Below are 17,076 nucleotides of genomic sequence, written 5' to 3'. Positions count from 1 at the left end.
TTTCCCTCTTAGAATTTACTGCAATCTGTCATTATTCTGTTTATTTTTGACTCTTTGTCTGTTTGTCTACTAGATCTGCACTATGCAATATAGTAGCTCCTAGACACAGGTGGGTGTTTAAATTTAAATTAATTAAATTATAAAAAGGTAAAAATTCAGTTGCCACATTAAAAGTACTTAATTGCCATCTATGGCTATTTGCTCCCATATTGTGCATCACAGATTTAGAAAACTTCCATTATTGCAGAAAATTCTATCGGACAGTGCTGAATGCTACCCATTCAGCCATTTTCACCACTAGCTTCAAACCTTTTAACTGTCTGCATACAGGTAGTCCTCATTCTGCATGGGTCTGATATGCATGAATTCCAGTTACCAGGGTTTAGCTAAACACCAGTCCCCCCAAAAACATGGTTTAAACTTCAGTTACCGTGGTATGTTAACCATGAATTAATTGCATAAAGTACAAACTTTGCTACTAGCTCTTCAACCCAAAAATCGCTACGTAAATAAAAGATGTGCATGATGATCAGTGACCAGTCACAGCACTTCTTTCAAAGTCTGCTGGCGATTGGTCACTGAGCATCTGCTATTCAGTTCATGCACAGACAGCAAAGCACATAGTTGTGCTGCCTCCTTTTTTTCTAAGTGACAAAGCTACATAACATTTTAGAAAAATGGATGATTGGAAGAGGGAACTGGTCCACAAAGATGAAAGTGCAGCAAAGAAACAAAAAGTGATAACACTGGAAGTGAAATTAAAATCAAATTTAGATGGCGTAATAGAAGAAGTAGCTGACTGTGGGAATGTTGACACTGCCCTCATTTGAGACTGTAGATATGCAGCCAGAGGGATGCAGTGAAGGCGAACTTATTGACATCAATAAGAAAAGCGGTTGTGATGAAAAGGATGAAGCTGTCCCAGAGGAAGTGACACTGGAAAAAACCCCACTCACATTAAAGGAAGTCTTGGAGACACTTCAAAACATTGAACACACCAATGATAAAATGTTAGAAGCTGATCCAAATTTAGAAAGGAGTATGACAATTTGCCAAAGCATAGAAAAGATGCTTACTCCATATTGCAAGTTATATGATGAACAAAAGAAGGTGAGCACTGTTCAAGCTTCTCTTTATAAGGTTTTACAAAAAAGGCCCACTTAATTCTCAAAGTTTCTAATGTTTTAAATTACTGTGTGTTAAATAAATATCAGTTTTACTGTATTTTTTCATGTCCCTATACATTTATAACTGACAGTAAGAGTAACATTTTGACAAAATCTTCATAGGTCATGGAACAATTGGAATTTTTTCTCATTGGTTATTAAGACCATTTTTGGCTTGCATGGTCATCTTTACAGTCCTGCACTACCTTGTAAAGTGAAGATGGCCTGTTACGCTGACTCACTCTGAGCCCTTCCTTTCTTGGGGGATGACAACGGATTACCCATTCTAGAAGGCACACTCCACTTTTGGCAGGGACCGTGTCAATCGTCTTGACCATTGTAGCCCACCTTCAGCATCTAGCACAATGTTTGCCCAGATTAGGAGGTTGTTAATAGCTATTTGAAGGAATGAATGGGCTCATCCTGCCTCTGTGAGTGGGTGACAGAAAGGAGCCATGGATCATTTAGTGAAAGGACAAGATGTACGAAGAGAATCAATCAAAATGAAAACAAAAGAAATATCACTTGGTTGGAGGCTACCAAGCAGGTTCAGCTCCCGAATTTCAGAAACATCCACTGCCAACACTAATTCTGCCTAAAGCTATGAATGATGATGCCACAAATGGCACAGAATTTTGGTCTGGACTGTAGAGCGGAAAATGAAAATTAACAGGTAGAATGAAAAAACCCTTAATGCTTTGAAATTAATGTGTAACAGAAAATTGAGATGCAATCATAAATATGGAGGAAAGATTAGTGAAAGTTTAGCTGAAGGCAGCAGGTTAATTTCAAGTTGAATGGTAAAATAAGCCACTTGGGATAATTGGTTATCTACTTCTTTCAGCAATGCAGGATTTAATTCATTCTGTTATTTTGTGCAGCAGAAACATTTGATAAAGACCTAGATTGTTCTTCCATGGATTTCCTGTGTATAACCTTTGAAATTAAAAAGTGAGAGGGGTAGGCCAGGGAATAGGCAGAATAACTAAAAAGTATCCAACTTAGTGATGTTCAACTTGTTATGAATAAAAATTCAGTTCAAGAGGTAAGATTCCAACTCTTTGATCTTTCAAAGCTGAGAAGCCATTTCTGCAATCTGACTTTAAAGGAAGATTTGGGATGTTATATAGTGAAAGTTTTATTATAGTTTTTGGACTGCCCCAAGGGAAACTAGCACTGAAATCCATAGAGCCAAACTGAAAACTGGTCTTACACACAGACACACAGGCCTATCTAATCAAACATCCCCTCCCCCCCCCCACCACATCTCTATACACCCAAACCTTTATACACCTAAACACACCCCCCTGCCACCCCAAATCCACCACTTTCAATGCAGAGACAAAATCAGGTTATAGAGAATGTAATATCCATGTCTTGTGATCCCTATATGAAGATTTCTAAATGTTTGGAAGAGATAAAGAATCACCCAAACTTAGCTGATTTGGTTTTTCTTTCAATTTCAAAAGCAGTTAAGACAATTATGAGTGGTGATAATCAGAGAGCAAACTTCTCCCACTGCCAAATCAAGAGTGATCCAGGAGGAATAAATTAGAGTGACATCCTGAGAGGCTTGGAAGTATCAGTCAGAGAATTAATAACTGGCATTTAGAAATGTATGAAAGAGGAACATAAACCAACGAAGATTGTCTTTCCTAAGACAAGTCATAATGAAGGACGAAAATTCATAGCAGAAGGAATTGATCCATTGTAGCGTTGCTGCAGCTGGTCATTTCAATATTTATTGTCAGTCTTTCTTTTCTGGAAAATAATTTCTTTTGTGATTAGACTCATTCCAGCTGAGCCTAGGGGTCTGTATTAATTTTAATGTCCGACACAATTGCATCAGTTGTTGGATTTTACTATAAGCCTAATGCTGTGGTGGTTGTTCATCTGAGCACTTTCTTTCCACATCAATCATCTCTCTTCTGGCCAATCCACTTACATGAAATATGGTGGAACTGAGACTCAGGCAGAAGGGCAAATGTGGTCAGACCAACTCTCTGAGTCAAAAGTTCAACGCATAAACACAATAATAACAACATTAGTATATATATATAGAGAAGGTTGAAAGAAGATGCCCTAAATTGTTGACAATGACTGTTTTTGGGGGTTGAGTTTATAGGAATTTTCACTTTCTTTGTCATTTATTTCTGTAACATTTACATGATAATATTAGGATATTATTTTTTTAAGTGTGAAAATGGCATTGTGATTATGTTTAAAAGATTTTATCTATAGGAAGTTCTTACTGAAATATTCATGGATTAAATGCTATGATGTCTGAGATTTGCTTCTACATACAGTGTGGAAGGAGATGCGTAGAAATAGAGAAAGTAAGATTGGACATGAGTTCATGTGACAAGGACATTGATTCATTATATGATTGTATCTACTTTTGTATAATGTTTGAAAGTTTTATAATAAAAGATTAATAAAAATGATAGGTGATACACTTGGAAAAATAGGCCGAGAACTAAATATAAAGGACCTCAAATGCAAGGAAGTTTTATTTATTTTCTAGTTCAGTGGTCTCCAAACTTTAGTAAATGCAACCCTACCTGTGACAATATCTTTGCATACATGCACCAGGCATATGCTTATTAATTGATTGATTTATTTAAAATAATGTACATATACCACTGTACTATTATGCCATTATAAAACATACACAAACATAAAAAAGGCTAGATAAAAATAAACACATGTATCATTCTAATATATTCTTCCTACACTCTAGTGGACCTGGGCCCCACTTAGGAGCCCCATGTTTACTGAATGGGGGCCCTTCAGGTTTTCTAAGTAGTAAAGAGTTTGTTTATAAGAAACAAAAACTTATTGGAGCACCCATAGGTAATGGGAGATTGATTAGAAAGACCCAGAGCTGTTTCACTGAGGCCTCTCAAGGAATCGGACTGGGAAGTTGTTTTAACTGGATATGTGATGTGAACCAGGATCATCACTTCCTTGTATACTTCTTTTATACATATGCAATACACATAATGTATTCTGCACAGAGTCAGGATCAATATGCGTATAAAACAAACATCCCCCACATATTATCTTGGACAATATATTTAATGTAATGATTATGATGATAATAATATCTAACATTGAGTATTTATTCTGCCAGGTATTGTGGTAAGAACTTTACATACATAATTTTACTTAAAACTCACGACAACCCTGTGGAAATAGATCTTATTGTTAAACTTCATTTTACTATGAGGAAATTGAGACTTAGAAAAAACTGATCATCTTTCCCAAGATGAAAGAGCTAGAAAATGGCAGAGTCCAAATTTAAATCAAGAAGTTTCTGAACCCAAACCCCATGTCTTTAACTACTAAACCATGTTGCCTCCATAGGGAATTAACGAGAGTGTCCAAACAATAAGATTGTTGTGATGATTAAATGAGATAATATATGTGATATGTTAGCACATTGTCTGACATAGAACACACATCCTATTAATGTTAGAATTTCAGTACACAGAATATTTACCAAAAATGTCCACAGTAAACACCATTAATATTTCTCAATATCAAACACCAATATTTATAATAAAATGTTTTATTATTTAAACACTATTTATAATAACACACATCTAAACTTCTTTTGTTTGCTACCATCTATAAATATGTGTGGCTTTTGTTATTGAGTCTCTATGGAACAAGGGACAAGAGAGAGAGCGCAACTATGACTTTGTTACGCATCCTGCCCAGCAGGCTACAAAAATGTAAATATTTGCACCTGGCATACTCCTGTCATACTTTAAGGAGCCACCTACATAAATAGGAGTGTGTGTAGCTTGAGCACTAAATGACCCATGAAGGACATATGTACATATCAACTTTATTTTACAACTGGAGAGTTTGCATCCTTTTGCTTCGACCTAAAGATAGATTTTTAGAGAGTCCTGACAACTTATTTGCATTCCATCAGTTTCACCTAAAGTGGTCAAATTTACCACTTCTGTCTCTTTTTTCCAGCATTCATATTTCTATCAGCCAATCCAGATTAGAACACTTAATAAATACTTTATTATTTATTTAATCACAGCTTCTATATTAAAGTAGTTGTCTCTCCTTGATTTTCTGGAACATTCCAGATTTGAAAGTTTGTCCCAGTGTTAGGCTGTAATTCCAAATTTGGTTGGAAGCCTTGGCTCCTGTAGAAAAGATGATGCCTGGGGCTCTATGCTGAGAGCTGTGATGTGAGATGACTCACAGGCTGGTGTGTGGTTTGCTTTATGTTACTGGATCTGCGCTTACTTTTGATGATCATTGCACGCTCCTTTTTGTAAGTTTGCAAATACTTCACTAAATGTTCTGTCACTCTTAAGGGCATTCTAAGTTTCATGGTTGGGCTGGGTGGGGGGCAAGATGATGTCTTTGGTTTATATATTTTGACGTTTAGTCAAAGCGGATCTCTCTTTTCATCAAATAATTTAAATTTGATATTAATTCTTTTCATTTTATATAATTAGATAATCTATAACTCTAGGTATTACCCGGGAACCTGCCCATCATTCCCTCTGTTTTTCTATTTGGGAAGTATTTTAATTCTAGAAACATTGTGAAGAGCATTTGTGCTGACACAATAGAATCCGCCCCCACCACATTTCTAGCCCAAATGGCATAAGCCAAAATTAAATATGTAGGATTCTTGGAAGAAAGCATCAGATAACCAAAGACTATGAGCAAAAAATTAATTTATTATATATATATATTCTCTAATAATTCATAGTAGCTTCTTGAATTTTAAATGTTTTGCTATTTCCAATGCTTAAAAATCATAATTTTAAAACATAGGTACTGTTTTATATACATTGTGATTTCCTTCTTTCTTTCTTTCTTTCTTTTTTTTACTTCTAAATACGAATGACATGGTCTCCAAGTATCTGCTTGGAGGGAAAGGGGATAGGTTTCATTGTTTTGTTCTAACATGGTAGAATTTAAAATTTCACATCATATACCTGGAGTTTTAACTATAAGAAAAATAGCCAAATGTCATCACTTTCTTGTATATTTCTTTTACATGTATATATATGTATAATATAAACAGAATACATCCAATAAGTACATTTCAACATTTCATCAGTGTGACTTCTATCTCCTATTTTATATAAAATAACAAAATATACAGAGAGAAGAAAGGAGACATCTGTTCATCGTACACATAAAGTAAATAAAAGTTCATGTATGGCTTTGCAAAGGTAGACTATGATGTGACTTTCATACTTTATTTATTTAAAAGCATCTTGAGAGAACGGGTTAGTGTGCTTACGAGAGCGGCCATGGTGGTTGAATGTCGCGTCGAGAGTCCAACATTAGGATCCCCAGTGGTCTTTCCAGTGGCTGCCTCTGCAGCTTTCAGGAGACAAATATAGTTTATGACCACTTCATCAATCTTTGCTACAATTTCCTGCCGCTGTGTTTCTGAGTTCACGACTTTAACTAATCGCATGCAAGCTTCTGTTAGGCAACAGAGCACTTGAAAGCTGGAAGTCATAGCTAGGAGCATCTCCTCTGGGCTTTTCTCCGCCATCGCCATTTTCCTACAGGCACTTCCCAACTGTCTGGACTCGATGGATAACAGTTGCTTGTACTGAGAAAGTGTAAGGTCATACGCTTCAGGGCGTGACTCCTCTCTCTTCTCCTTGGTTGCCCTGACAAGGCAGAGCAGCTCATTGGCATCATTTTGGGCTGCGAGGAACCCATCGGGCATTGCATATGTGCTCTCCTTTAGGGCATTTATTCTTGCAATCCGGGCATCAAAAGCCAGGTTGCTGAAGTCTATGTCATCTGGGCCACTCAGATCTTCTGCCCAGACCTTCAGCACTAAACCTCTGGACAGCTCCCCTCCTTGCTTCTGAATCCCAACAGCCAGGAGTGGGCTGGGTGGTTCTGGCATGGCTTGAGTCATCTGTGGTCGATAGAGGCAAGGGACCCGGCGGGTGGCCTCTCCCCCCTCTTCATCGTCATCACCGTCTTCATCCTGCCCTCGGCTCAGGAAGCAGTAGCTGAAAGGGCCCCGGCATCTCCAATTGCTGCCTTCTAGCTTCCGCAAGGGTAATGTCCTATACAGCTTTGAGTCTTTGTGAGCCACTGGGGACCTTTTGTGAACCCTCCCTTCAGAGCTAAAGTGCATCGAGCTTTGGGAAAAACTTTTGGTGAGCTTCTTCCCCAGGGGGAGTTCTGCTTGCCTTTCTGAACTGGCCTCCTGTGCTTCTGTGATACCTTGACACTTTAAGCTGACTGCACCCTTGGTTCTCTCTCGGAAGATCTCCAAACCTACAGATCCGGAGAGGATACTGCTGCTACGTCTCAGAGCTCTCTGGCTGGGGGGTGTCCTGAGGCTTCCCCCGTTCAGATCCAGTGGCCGCCAGCTCACAGCCTCTCTGTATGCCTGGTTTGCTTGGGAGAAATCATTAGGGTCTTGATTTGGAATTGGCACCTTTGATTCTGAGTGAATGTTTGATGGTAGCAGGATGGGATCAGCTTCAGGATGTTGAGACCAAGCTGAAGGCATGCCTCCTCGTCTCTCCTTCCCAGGCTCTGTCAAAGCTACACTAGGGGTAGTAGAAAAACAGAGAGAATCATTAAGCATCTCATGGGTGGTTATTTTCACTAAATTTCTACGTGATGCCTGTCATTTCCCGAGGATGTATTCTGGAAGGACTGCCATTTGTCAGGGTCATCCTGCTTTCCAAAGACTGCTTCCCGCGATCTCGTAAGAGATTTCCATTTCAAGAAATAATAGAATCTATTATTTCTTAAACTACTGATTCATTTGGAATTGTCTAGAAATCACAAACATTTTCAGGGAGACAATGGAATTTCATGACTTGCCTTGCTCCCAATATTTATCTATCAAAGCTTAGACACATAATTAGAAAACACACATCCTACATACAGAGTATTCAAGCATATTTATGATATTTAAGTTTCATTTCATGGGAGTTAGGTTAATCCTGGCATTGGTTACCTTTTTTTTAAAGAAGTGGCCTAATTTAATTAATGCAAATTAAATAAGCTAACCTTTTTAAGAGGGCCCCATGAGGTTTGCCTGGTGCAGGGTTTGAAGTTGAGACTCTGGGCAAGTTGTTCAACTTTACTCAGAAAAGTTGTCATGTGAAGAAACTAACCTCCATCTCACAGAATTTTTGTGAGAAGCAAGAGGTAAATTAGGTGAAAGCTCTTTGTAAACTGCAAAGGATTAAACAACATGCTTTAATTAGTTTAGAGGTAAAGATGCTATTTGGGTGATGAGTCAAGTAACATTCACCCGACGGGTTTCCCAAGGCAGGTGAAGCCAGCGGTGGGTTTTGAGAAAGTAGACAAAGGGCAGGAATGGAAATTAACCACTATAAGATCTCACTAACATCTATTGACCTATATGAAAAAAGACACTATTGATGATACAATTTGAAATTTGAAAGTATGAAAGAGCATCTGCTTTTGCCACATGATTGCTGTCCAAGTGGATCGGTGAGAGGGATATGCGCCCACTGGGTGGTAGAACGGTGGAGGCAGGCACAGAAAGTAGCTGTGCTGTTGTTGCTACCTGTGTCTATATTTTATTATTTTGGGGAAAATATAGCAGCTTATCATGCATACCCCCAAAACCTTCCTGACACCCAGGTATGCCAGACATTTCAGAATATTCCTCTAGGAGAGTCTTACAGAGGAGGGAGGAATCTGTACATATTGCTGGAAGGCAAATGATCTTCCCAAATCCCACTGATCTTCCTGATAGCCTGCTCTATTATCCTTCCTTGCTCTCAATCATGAAACGGCAAGATTCGAAATTTGATGTCTTGAGAAGGAAATCAAACTCTTGTGACTCTAAGCAAAACTATCTTGTAACTAAAAGTCACACTGGGCACTACCAAGTCTACATCTAGAATTTAGAAAAAAATATTGCTCCATCAAATTCTAACAGCAGGAACAGAGCAAGATTCTAAACAGCAAGTGCCATTTAACTACGGTTCCAGTTCTAGAAACCTCAGTATTAAACACTGGGGGATGAACGATTGATACTTAATCTGGCCACAGTTTTGCAGCCTTTTTAAAAATTCTAACTTTTACTTTAATTCCAGACTTTATATTTTCAGGTTTGTTGTAAGCTTGGTTTACATGCTCCTGGCATGTAATACAAAGTGCTAAATCCATCATTGCTGTACCTGTGGTTTCCTTAATCTTGGGGAGTCGATGACATCCGTCTCTCAAAGTGCCAAACAGGGGTTCAGCATTAATGGCTGTGTGCAGAGCAGGCACTGTCATCCGCGGACACATCCCTTCTGTCTGTGGGTGTAATTCCTTAAAGGTGGCTCCGTGGTTGGGAAGCCCAGTGGCTCTCTCCTCTGAAGAAACATAACTCATGCCTTTCCCCGAAGTCTCAGGAATCAGGTGCTTCCCCATGGAGGGGCAGAGTGGGGACTCCACAGGTGTGGCACAGGTGCTGCTGCTGCTGCCTGTGCCACAGCCTGCATCCACTGAAGAGCCTTGAGAGCTCTGTAGAGAAAAATGGCCCTCGCTTTGTAACGATGACATCCGCTTGGCCAAGTGGTAGTCACAAAGGTGGGCCACACTCTCTTCTGCCTCAGGAAGCTTGGAAGGATGGTCACAGGTAGACGGGTCAACATCCTCTGGGTTATCTAAGTCTTTGGCTGAAGCTACACAGGTGACGTCAGTTAAGAAGTGGTCCTGTTGGCCAAGTCCTGAAACCTCACTGGCTTCTCCATCGGGAGCCCCTTCATCCTTCCCTTCAGCCTCCCTTGTCCCCAGACCGGAAGCTCTTGGAAAGGTTATCCCTGTTGCTGCTTCCAACCCACTCTTTTCAGCCACCCCCCCATCAGTGGCCACATACCATCTTTGACTGTCCTTGCGAAAAGCAGTTCTTTCCAGATTAAAAGTGCTTAGGTGTTGACTGTCCCTTGAAGACACAGTACCAAATTTACCTTTGGTGTCCTCCTCCACCTCAGCTGTTTTGGACCCCTGCTGCTTTTTCCCTGGCATGTTCCCATTAGGGGGTACTTTCCCTTCCCCATCGGCCAGCTTGCTTTTCCTTTTGCTGGTGCAGGAATACGCCACCGACCCCATGTGCAGTTTGCTAAAATAGTCAGTGACTGACTTGGTCTCCATGGTTTCAGGCTCCATCTCCATGTGGTCTGAGTGAAGTATCTGCTTGGAAGGCACAACTTTGGGAGGGACGTCAGTCACCGGACGGGCAGCCAGGGCATGGGAAGACTTCGGAGGCAAGCCCCCAGCAGGAGTTTTGGAGGTGGGGAACTCTGTCTGCTCTTCTGCAAGGGGGTGGTAGCCTTCATGAGTGGCCAAGAACATGCGGGAGAGGTTTTCTGACTGCTTCTGTGCTGTGGCCAGTTCAGAACTCTCAGTCATTTCAGAAGAGTTAGTTTCATTGCCCGAGTCTGAAGACTCGGGGCTATAAGCCCGCAAGATGGCTACACCTGCATGCCGTAAAAAACAAGAACCGATTAATGGATGCAGAGGCACTAGGAGACATGTAAGAAAATGGGACTCATTATTATTAAAAAAAAATACCAAGTTTTTCCCTTTTCAGTAAGGACTCTGAGTTTATTGCACAGTTGTTCCAGAAATGGGGGAAAAAACGTGCTACATATTTAAAAAAATAACAACAAAGGAAACCACATACACAAAAACCCATGATGGTAGTTTCAGCACATTTATGAAATGGGACATGCGTGAAATGGAGAACACCACATAACAGGACTCCAAGGGCAAATGGCTTGAAAGGATGAAATGATATGGTTATCAGTGAATAAATGTAACAATCGTGAAAGAACCTGAATTGTCACTGGTCTGCTGTTCTTCTGACACGGACAGAGCTTCTAGAGCTTCCAGCGTGGAAACAACGGTGTTATCCAGTCCCTTCTCACACTTCCCCTCGGCGCTGGTGGGCACAGCGTCAATGAGGGACACGGGGATCTCATCATTTTGCAGGCTACTGCCTGGTTCCTTGTCCTCGAGGAAGGAAGCTGCCTGGCTCTGAGAGTCCTCCTCATCTGAACTATCTCTAAAGCCAGGTGGGGGTGCGGCGATAGCCATGTTCAAGGAACGCAACAGAAAGTCATCCTCATTGTCATCCCCTTCCGGAGGGGGCAGGGATGTGAGGTCGATGATGTCATCGCTTGACCCAGAAAGGTTGAGGATGGGTGGTTGGTTCATCTCTCCCACCATGAGGTCCTCCTCACAGCTCACCTCATCCTCGTCCTCTGCATCATCAGTGTTTTCTGCGTAACAGATGTCGTGCAAGAGGGGCTCCTCTATCCCCTCAGCGGCCTCAAAGTTCTTCACATCACCTATGTTTGCATAAACAGAGTTTGCCACATACTGGATGCTCTCTGTGTCTGGAGTGAGATCCAGGCTCTTCATGTCATTGGCACTGCTGATGTAGAGATTCCTCTGTTTCTCCAGCAGTTCTGGACTCTCATCCAATAGTCTTTCATAACCAAGAGTCGGGGGATTAATACCATCATCCAAGGCGAGATCTCCAAAAATAAAGGACACTTTAGCTCCTCTTGGAGACTCCTGTGCTTTCTTTAGAGTTTCTGGCCCTGAGAGGGTCAACAGGGACCGCTGAGCTAGACTTCTGTAGTCTGCCTCACATGGAGCATCTTCCGGCTGGGTCAGCTGCTGGTTGAGTTCATCTGAATTATAGGTGTTGTCTATATATAAGTGCCGGTGGTCCTTTGGACACAAGGTGCCATCTGTAATCTCAACTGGCTTCTGTTTTGAATCTATGTATGTTATCTGGGCTTCTTGTTCCCCTTCGCCAATAAAGGTGGTCATTTGGGGTATACAGTTCCATTCTGGGCCAAGGAGGTTATGCTTTCCTTTATTTTCAGCTCCTAAAGAGAAAGAATTATGCAAAGAATATTACTGTGCTGTCTGGTTTCTGGAGGGCCTCGTCTCTGTCCTTAATTTAATGGCTTGTAGCATCACTTTTGTAACTACGGTTATTCAGCTTTCTAAATATGGTACTGGTTGACTTAGGCTTCAGGTGCAAGGCTTTCTTGGTTAGGAGAATTGACCTTAACAAAACAGATACTGCATAAAATATAACTGCTATTCGATAAAACATAACACCATTTGAGAGTAGGGAACTCCAGCTTAATTCCATCCGGCCCTTCATTCTATTATTAAAAGACCTCATTTACATCTATGAATGTGGGTGTACAACATGCCTTTAAAAATCCTTACAGGTGATAGTCCAACAGGCTGTTATTCTGGAAAATAGATCGCCCTTTTCTTTATAAAGCGAGATCTAACATTCCTCACTTTGTAGAGGAAGATATTGGACTTTTTCTTCATTAAGTTAAGAGAAGGCCAAGGATCCTCATACTCCTACCACATATTTTAGGAAATACTGTAATGATAATGTAAGAATGTAATAATAAGTATGTATAATATATAAATAAAAATATAATGTAATAATAAATATTGTAATGATAGCACAAAAACCTCTATCTTCAGCCATTTTATACCCTTGTGGGTGTTAATATATTCATGTATAAATGTCAGTATGCATGCCTGTATGCACACACACACACACGCACACATATGTATGGTGCATAAGGTAGAGCAGTCACAGGTAATATAATTCTCTCTGCTGTTTCTAAGCACAGTTAATACTTTGACAAATTTCAATTTTTCTTTGTATCATGAGAACTCCTGAAGATTTGTTTGATGCTCCTCATGAATTAGAATTGCAAAACCCTAATTTAAAATATGTTGTTTTCTTTGTTCAAAGGTCTTTCAAAAGGAAATTTTTTTTTTAAAGATTGGCACCTGAGCTAACATCTGTTGCCAATCTGCTTCTTTTTTTTTCCTTTTTCTCCCCAAACCCCCCCAGTACATAGTTGTATATTTTAGTTGTGGGTCCTAATTGTGGCATGTGGGATGCCGCCTCAGCATGGCCTGATGAGCAGTGCTCTGCCAAAGCAGAGTGCGCGAACTTAACTACTTGGCCACGGGGCTGGTCCCTCAAAAAGAAATTTTGATGCGGAGATTTTACTCTGATATTTAACAAAACAGTGCAGCGTGTCATTCTGTCAATGTCGATTTGTAGATTCCAGAGGCAATATTTTGAGGAAATGTTAGGGCCACATATTCTCCCATTTGTCCCCTCAAAGTGCCCCCTGGCCCTAGTTTGGATAACACTGATATCAGGTGTACAAAATACTTGGGGAAAAAAACCAGTTTTACTGAAGAGGTGTTTGCTCCCCATCAATTATACAATGGACTGAATGCTGAACAATGTTCCAAATCATTTTACATATATTTTCAAGAATAGCAAGTAAAGATATAATTTTGAAGACATTGAGTTACACACCAGCCATATTTGCATGTTACCTTATAATAAATATACCTGTGGGGGTTCAGCATTATTTTACTAACAACAACAATTTCAATTCTGACTGGCTGCGTGCACATGCACGTCAGGAGTGTGCATCACTGGGGGAGGGAGAGCAGTTGAGCAAAGTCGTGATGGAGCTCTGGGTTTAAACCAGGGGTTGGTGAACTTTTTCTGTAAAGAGAGGGCCAGATAGTAAATATTTTAGGTTTTGAGGGCCAACTGCTCCGTTGAGCAGCTACTCAACTCAGTTGTTGTTAACATAAAAGTAGGCATAGACCATACACAAATAAACGGATGTAGTGGGTTGAACGTCGACCTCCCCCAAAATATGTCCACTCTGTGAATATGACCTTATTTGGAAAAAGAGTCTTTACGCACATAATTAAGTTAAGGATCTCAAGATGAGAGCATCCTGAATTATCCATGTGGGCCCTAAAACCAATGGCAAGAGTCCTCATGAGAGAAAAGGAGAGAGAGGTTTGGGTCACCCAGAGAAGAGGGGAAGATGGAAGCAGAGAGATTGGAGTTATGTAGCCACAAGGGATGCTGACGGCCACTAGAAGTGGCAAGAGGCAAGAAAAGATTAGGGAGTAGGGCCCTGCCAGTGCCTAGACCTCTAGCCTCCAAAACTGTGAGACACTAAGTTTCTGTTATGTTAAGCTGCAGGGTTTGTGATAATTTGTTATGGCAGCCCTAGGAAACTAATAGAATGTGCATGACTGGCTTCCAATAAAACTTTGTTTGTAAGAACAAGATTTGATTCATGGGCCATAGTTTGCCAATTCCTGGTTTAGATCAATAAGAAAACTGAATAGGTCAGCAGGCTAAAAGCAAGTTAACAGACACTTATTCAGACTCTTGTAAGGCCCAGAGATGCATAAATATGTGGGTTCAGGGATTTTGAAAGTAATTAAAGGTTAGTTTTCAAGATAGAGAAGAAATGGGAGCTTACTGTTCCTTATTAGAGATCTTGACTAAGGTCTTTGATCACTTTGAGAGAAGAAGAAAATATACACTCAATCTTGGCTTCCTTCCAGAAGGGTGTACTGATTTGGTTTCTAGAATGATTTTGAAGACACAGAAGGATGTGGATTGGGAATTGGGATCTATGCTGTGGCCCAGTCTCCCACAGAATGGGAGGAGAGAATGGACTAGGGATGAACTGGCTGAAACGAACTTCACTCTCTACATTTCTTGAGTCTCAGGAGATCTTTTGGGAGTTTCTGAAGAGAAGAGAAGAACTTTCAACTCTCAGAGGATGCTAAGCCCTGGGCTGCTGCTCAGTGTGGGTCAACCTCCTGCTTTTTGGAGCATGCCATCTCTCTCCCTCGTCCCCGCTTCTTACACACACACTCTCTCTCTGAGAGTGGAGAGAGACATTTGCAACACGTGCCCTCACCGTCATTCTCACTGTAGAACTGGGAGAAATTACTGAAAGTTTGAAGTTCCATTCTTTCCCCAAGGTAAGAATAGTTTTTGGAACTAAGTTTTTGTCTCTATAAATCTGATTAAACATTACATTTGTGAGTCACTATAAATTGGACAGAGCCCTTATTCCTGTAACCACTTTTCAAATGGTAGGTTTGGTTTTCTTCATGCACCTGTACAATCTTAACAGTCTACAGGGAAAAGGTTTTATTTTCAAGATAAACTTTAAGATTTGAAAACAAAAAGCCAAAATGTGGTCTTCCAATGTGAAAGGATTGTGTTAAATTGCTGAACTGCACTTCGGAATTTCAAAGGTCAGCGTTACATTGCTCTAAATCCCCTAGCTCAATGACTACGTGTGGTCATAAAAATGTTCACCCCCAAAGCCAGCACACACTCACTACCTCCTCATTGTTCCTTCCCTGTTTCCTTTTTAATCATTTGTGCCTCTCAGGGTCTGTCTGTCTTCCTTTCCTCTCTGTGTTTCTGTCCCTTTCATTCTCGATATTTTCACTCCCGGTTTCTTCCCTGCTGATTATTAATAGAAGTACTGGGCATTGTTTTAGGAGTTGTACATAGATTTTTCTCTAATCTTTACCTTGCAAGCTAGGATTTTAATCCCAACTTTGCGAAATGAAAAATCCCAAACTTAGAGAAATTTTTTAAAAACCTGGACACTTCAAGGTGGGGTTGGATTAAATCTAGTCACAAGTCAAAGTTGCCTTCTGGCATGCCTGGTCCCTCTCTCACTCTTTCTCTCTGCTTTCCCTTTTTCCTATGACTGCAATTGCCTCCATGTAACCAGCCATCATGATAAAGTGTGCTTGAGTCTGTCTGTGTGTGTGTCTATCTACATATTACAATATACTTATGGAATAATCATTTCTGTTTTCTGCTAAGTTAAAGTGAGAGAATTTTCCTTCCCTTCTTTTCTCTTCCCCCCTCTTCTCTCAGAAACAGTGACAATGGAATTTGTTCTTAAGAATTTCCCTTTCTTTTTAAAGAAACCCTGATTATGTTACCCTGGCTATCCTTTTTGCATGGGTCAGTAGCGCTGGTTTGAACGCTAGTGTCTGTCCATCAGCCACAGCTACAGAGTGTCCACTGAAGATGGAGGAAAATGTTCAAACATGGAAGAAAAAAGTTCTAAAATAAATCAAAACACCCACCCTTAAAGAAACTATCACTTCCACAGTCCCCTGTCCTCGAGTGGGAGCTAGTCATCCTGGCAAATGGCTGAATTGACTTATTCCATGTCTTTACCATCTTGATGGTCCCACTACAGAGCTAAGATGGCTCCTGGGGTCCCTTCTAGAGCCCCAAGTCCTCCTGTTGGTAGGCTCCCAGAATCCTGGAGGTAAGTCTGATGCAGGAGGACGTGTCCAGGTGTCCGGGCCTAGGGCTTAAGGAGAGGCCAGCCCTAAAGCTGGGGGCTCCCAACTCCTCTTGGACATTCTACCGTTAGTTCTCTGCATCCTGACCTCTGTGAGAGTGAGGCAGTAGAAACCACGCCACAAAGACTGATGCTCACTCCCTTCGCAATAATTACATCACTGTCTTTGAAGCACGCACCCCGGCATTTCCAAGCGACGTGGAAAATGTGATGGAAAAATCAACATTTTCATTAAAAACATTAGACCATATCAGAAGCATTTGAAAGCTTTTGTGTTAAATTTGGACATTAGATTTTTTTATGGGTACAATTTTAACTTTTCAAAAAACATCTTTATTATTGTTGTCAGGTGAGGTGGGGGATGGGGGTGGGTTAGTGCTTCATGAGATCAGGAAGAGAATACCTGTTTCCTGGGTGCCTGCATTTTTCTTGTTGGCCATGTTAAATATCGACCTCCTGGAATCCACAAGCAGCCTGTAGTATCCAGCTGTTAAGCAGGCCAGGTTCATGGCATCTGACGATTCCATTAGGAGTGTGATGGGCTACACAAAAGAGAATGTTTTGGTTAAAGCCATCCCTTCTTAATAACCTCCCTTAGGTGACAACAGCTGCATTTGTGCTTATGAAATGTAAACAAAAGAAGTTACTGACCAACCATTTCACTAGAGAAGCACAAACGGGGGGAA

At 40.7% G+C, this 17,076-nt stretch overlaps 1 protein-coding gene across 10 annotated transcripts in view; it reads right to left on the bottom strand.

Moving 5' to 3' along the window:
* Positions 1-5,863: 5,863 nt before the first annotated feature.
* The window catches only part of FRMPD4 (FERM and PDZ domain containing 4), a 798,322-nt gene continuing 787,109 nt past the window's right edge, over positions 5,864-17,076 (bottom strand). For 6 of the 10 annotated variants that reach the window (XM_070257121.1, XM_070257120.1, XM_070257122.1 and 3 more), the window contains 4 exons: positions 16,794-16,932; positions 10,997-12,061; positions 9,353-10,639; positions 5,864-7,733 (listed from right to left, as the gene is read on the bottom strand). In XM_070257121.1, the coding sequence (XP_070113222.1) occupies positions 6,409-7,733; positions 9,353-10,639; positions 10,997-12,061; positions 16,794-16,932 (3,816 nt within the window). In that variant the 3' untranslated portion in view covers positions 5,864-6,408. Of the gene's footprint in view, positions 7,739-9,352; positions 10,640-10,996; positions 12,062-16,793; positions 16,933-17,076 lie in introns of all 10 variants that reach the window. The other 4 variants (XM_070257124.1, XM_070257123.1, XM_070257125.1 and 1 more) reach the window with 1 other exon arrangement.

This window comes from Equus caballus, chromosome X (assembly GCF_041296265.1).
Source record: "Equus caballus isolate H_3958 breed thoroughbred chromosome X, TB-T2T, whole genome shotgun sequence".
NCBI classification, from domain to species: domain Eukaryota; kingdom Metazoa; phylum Chordata; class Mammalia; order Perissodactyla; family Equidae; genus Equus; species Equus caballus.
This window is presented reverse-complemented; position numbering and strand designations above follow the sequence as displayed.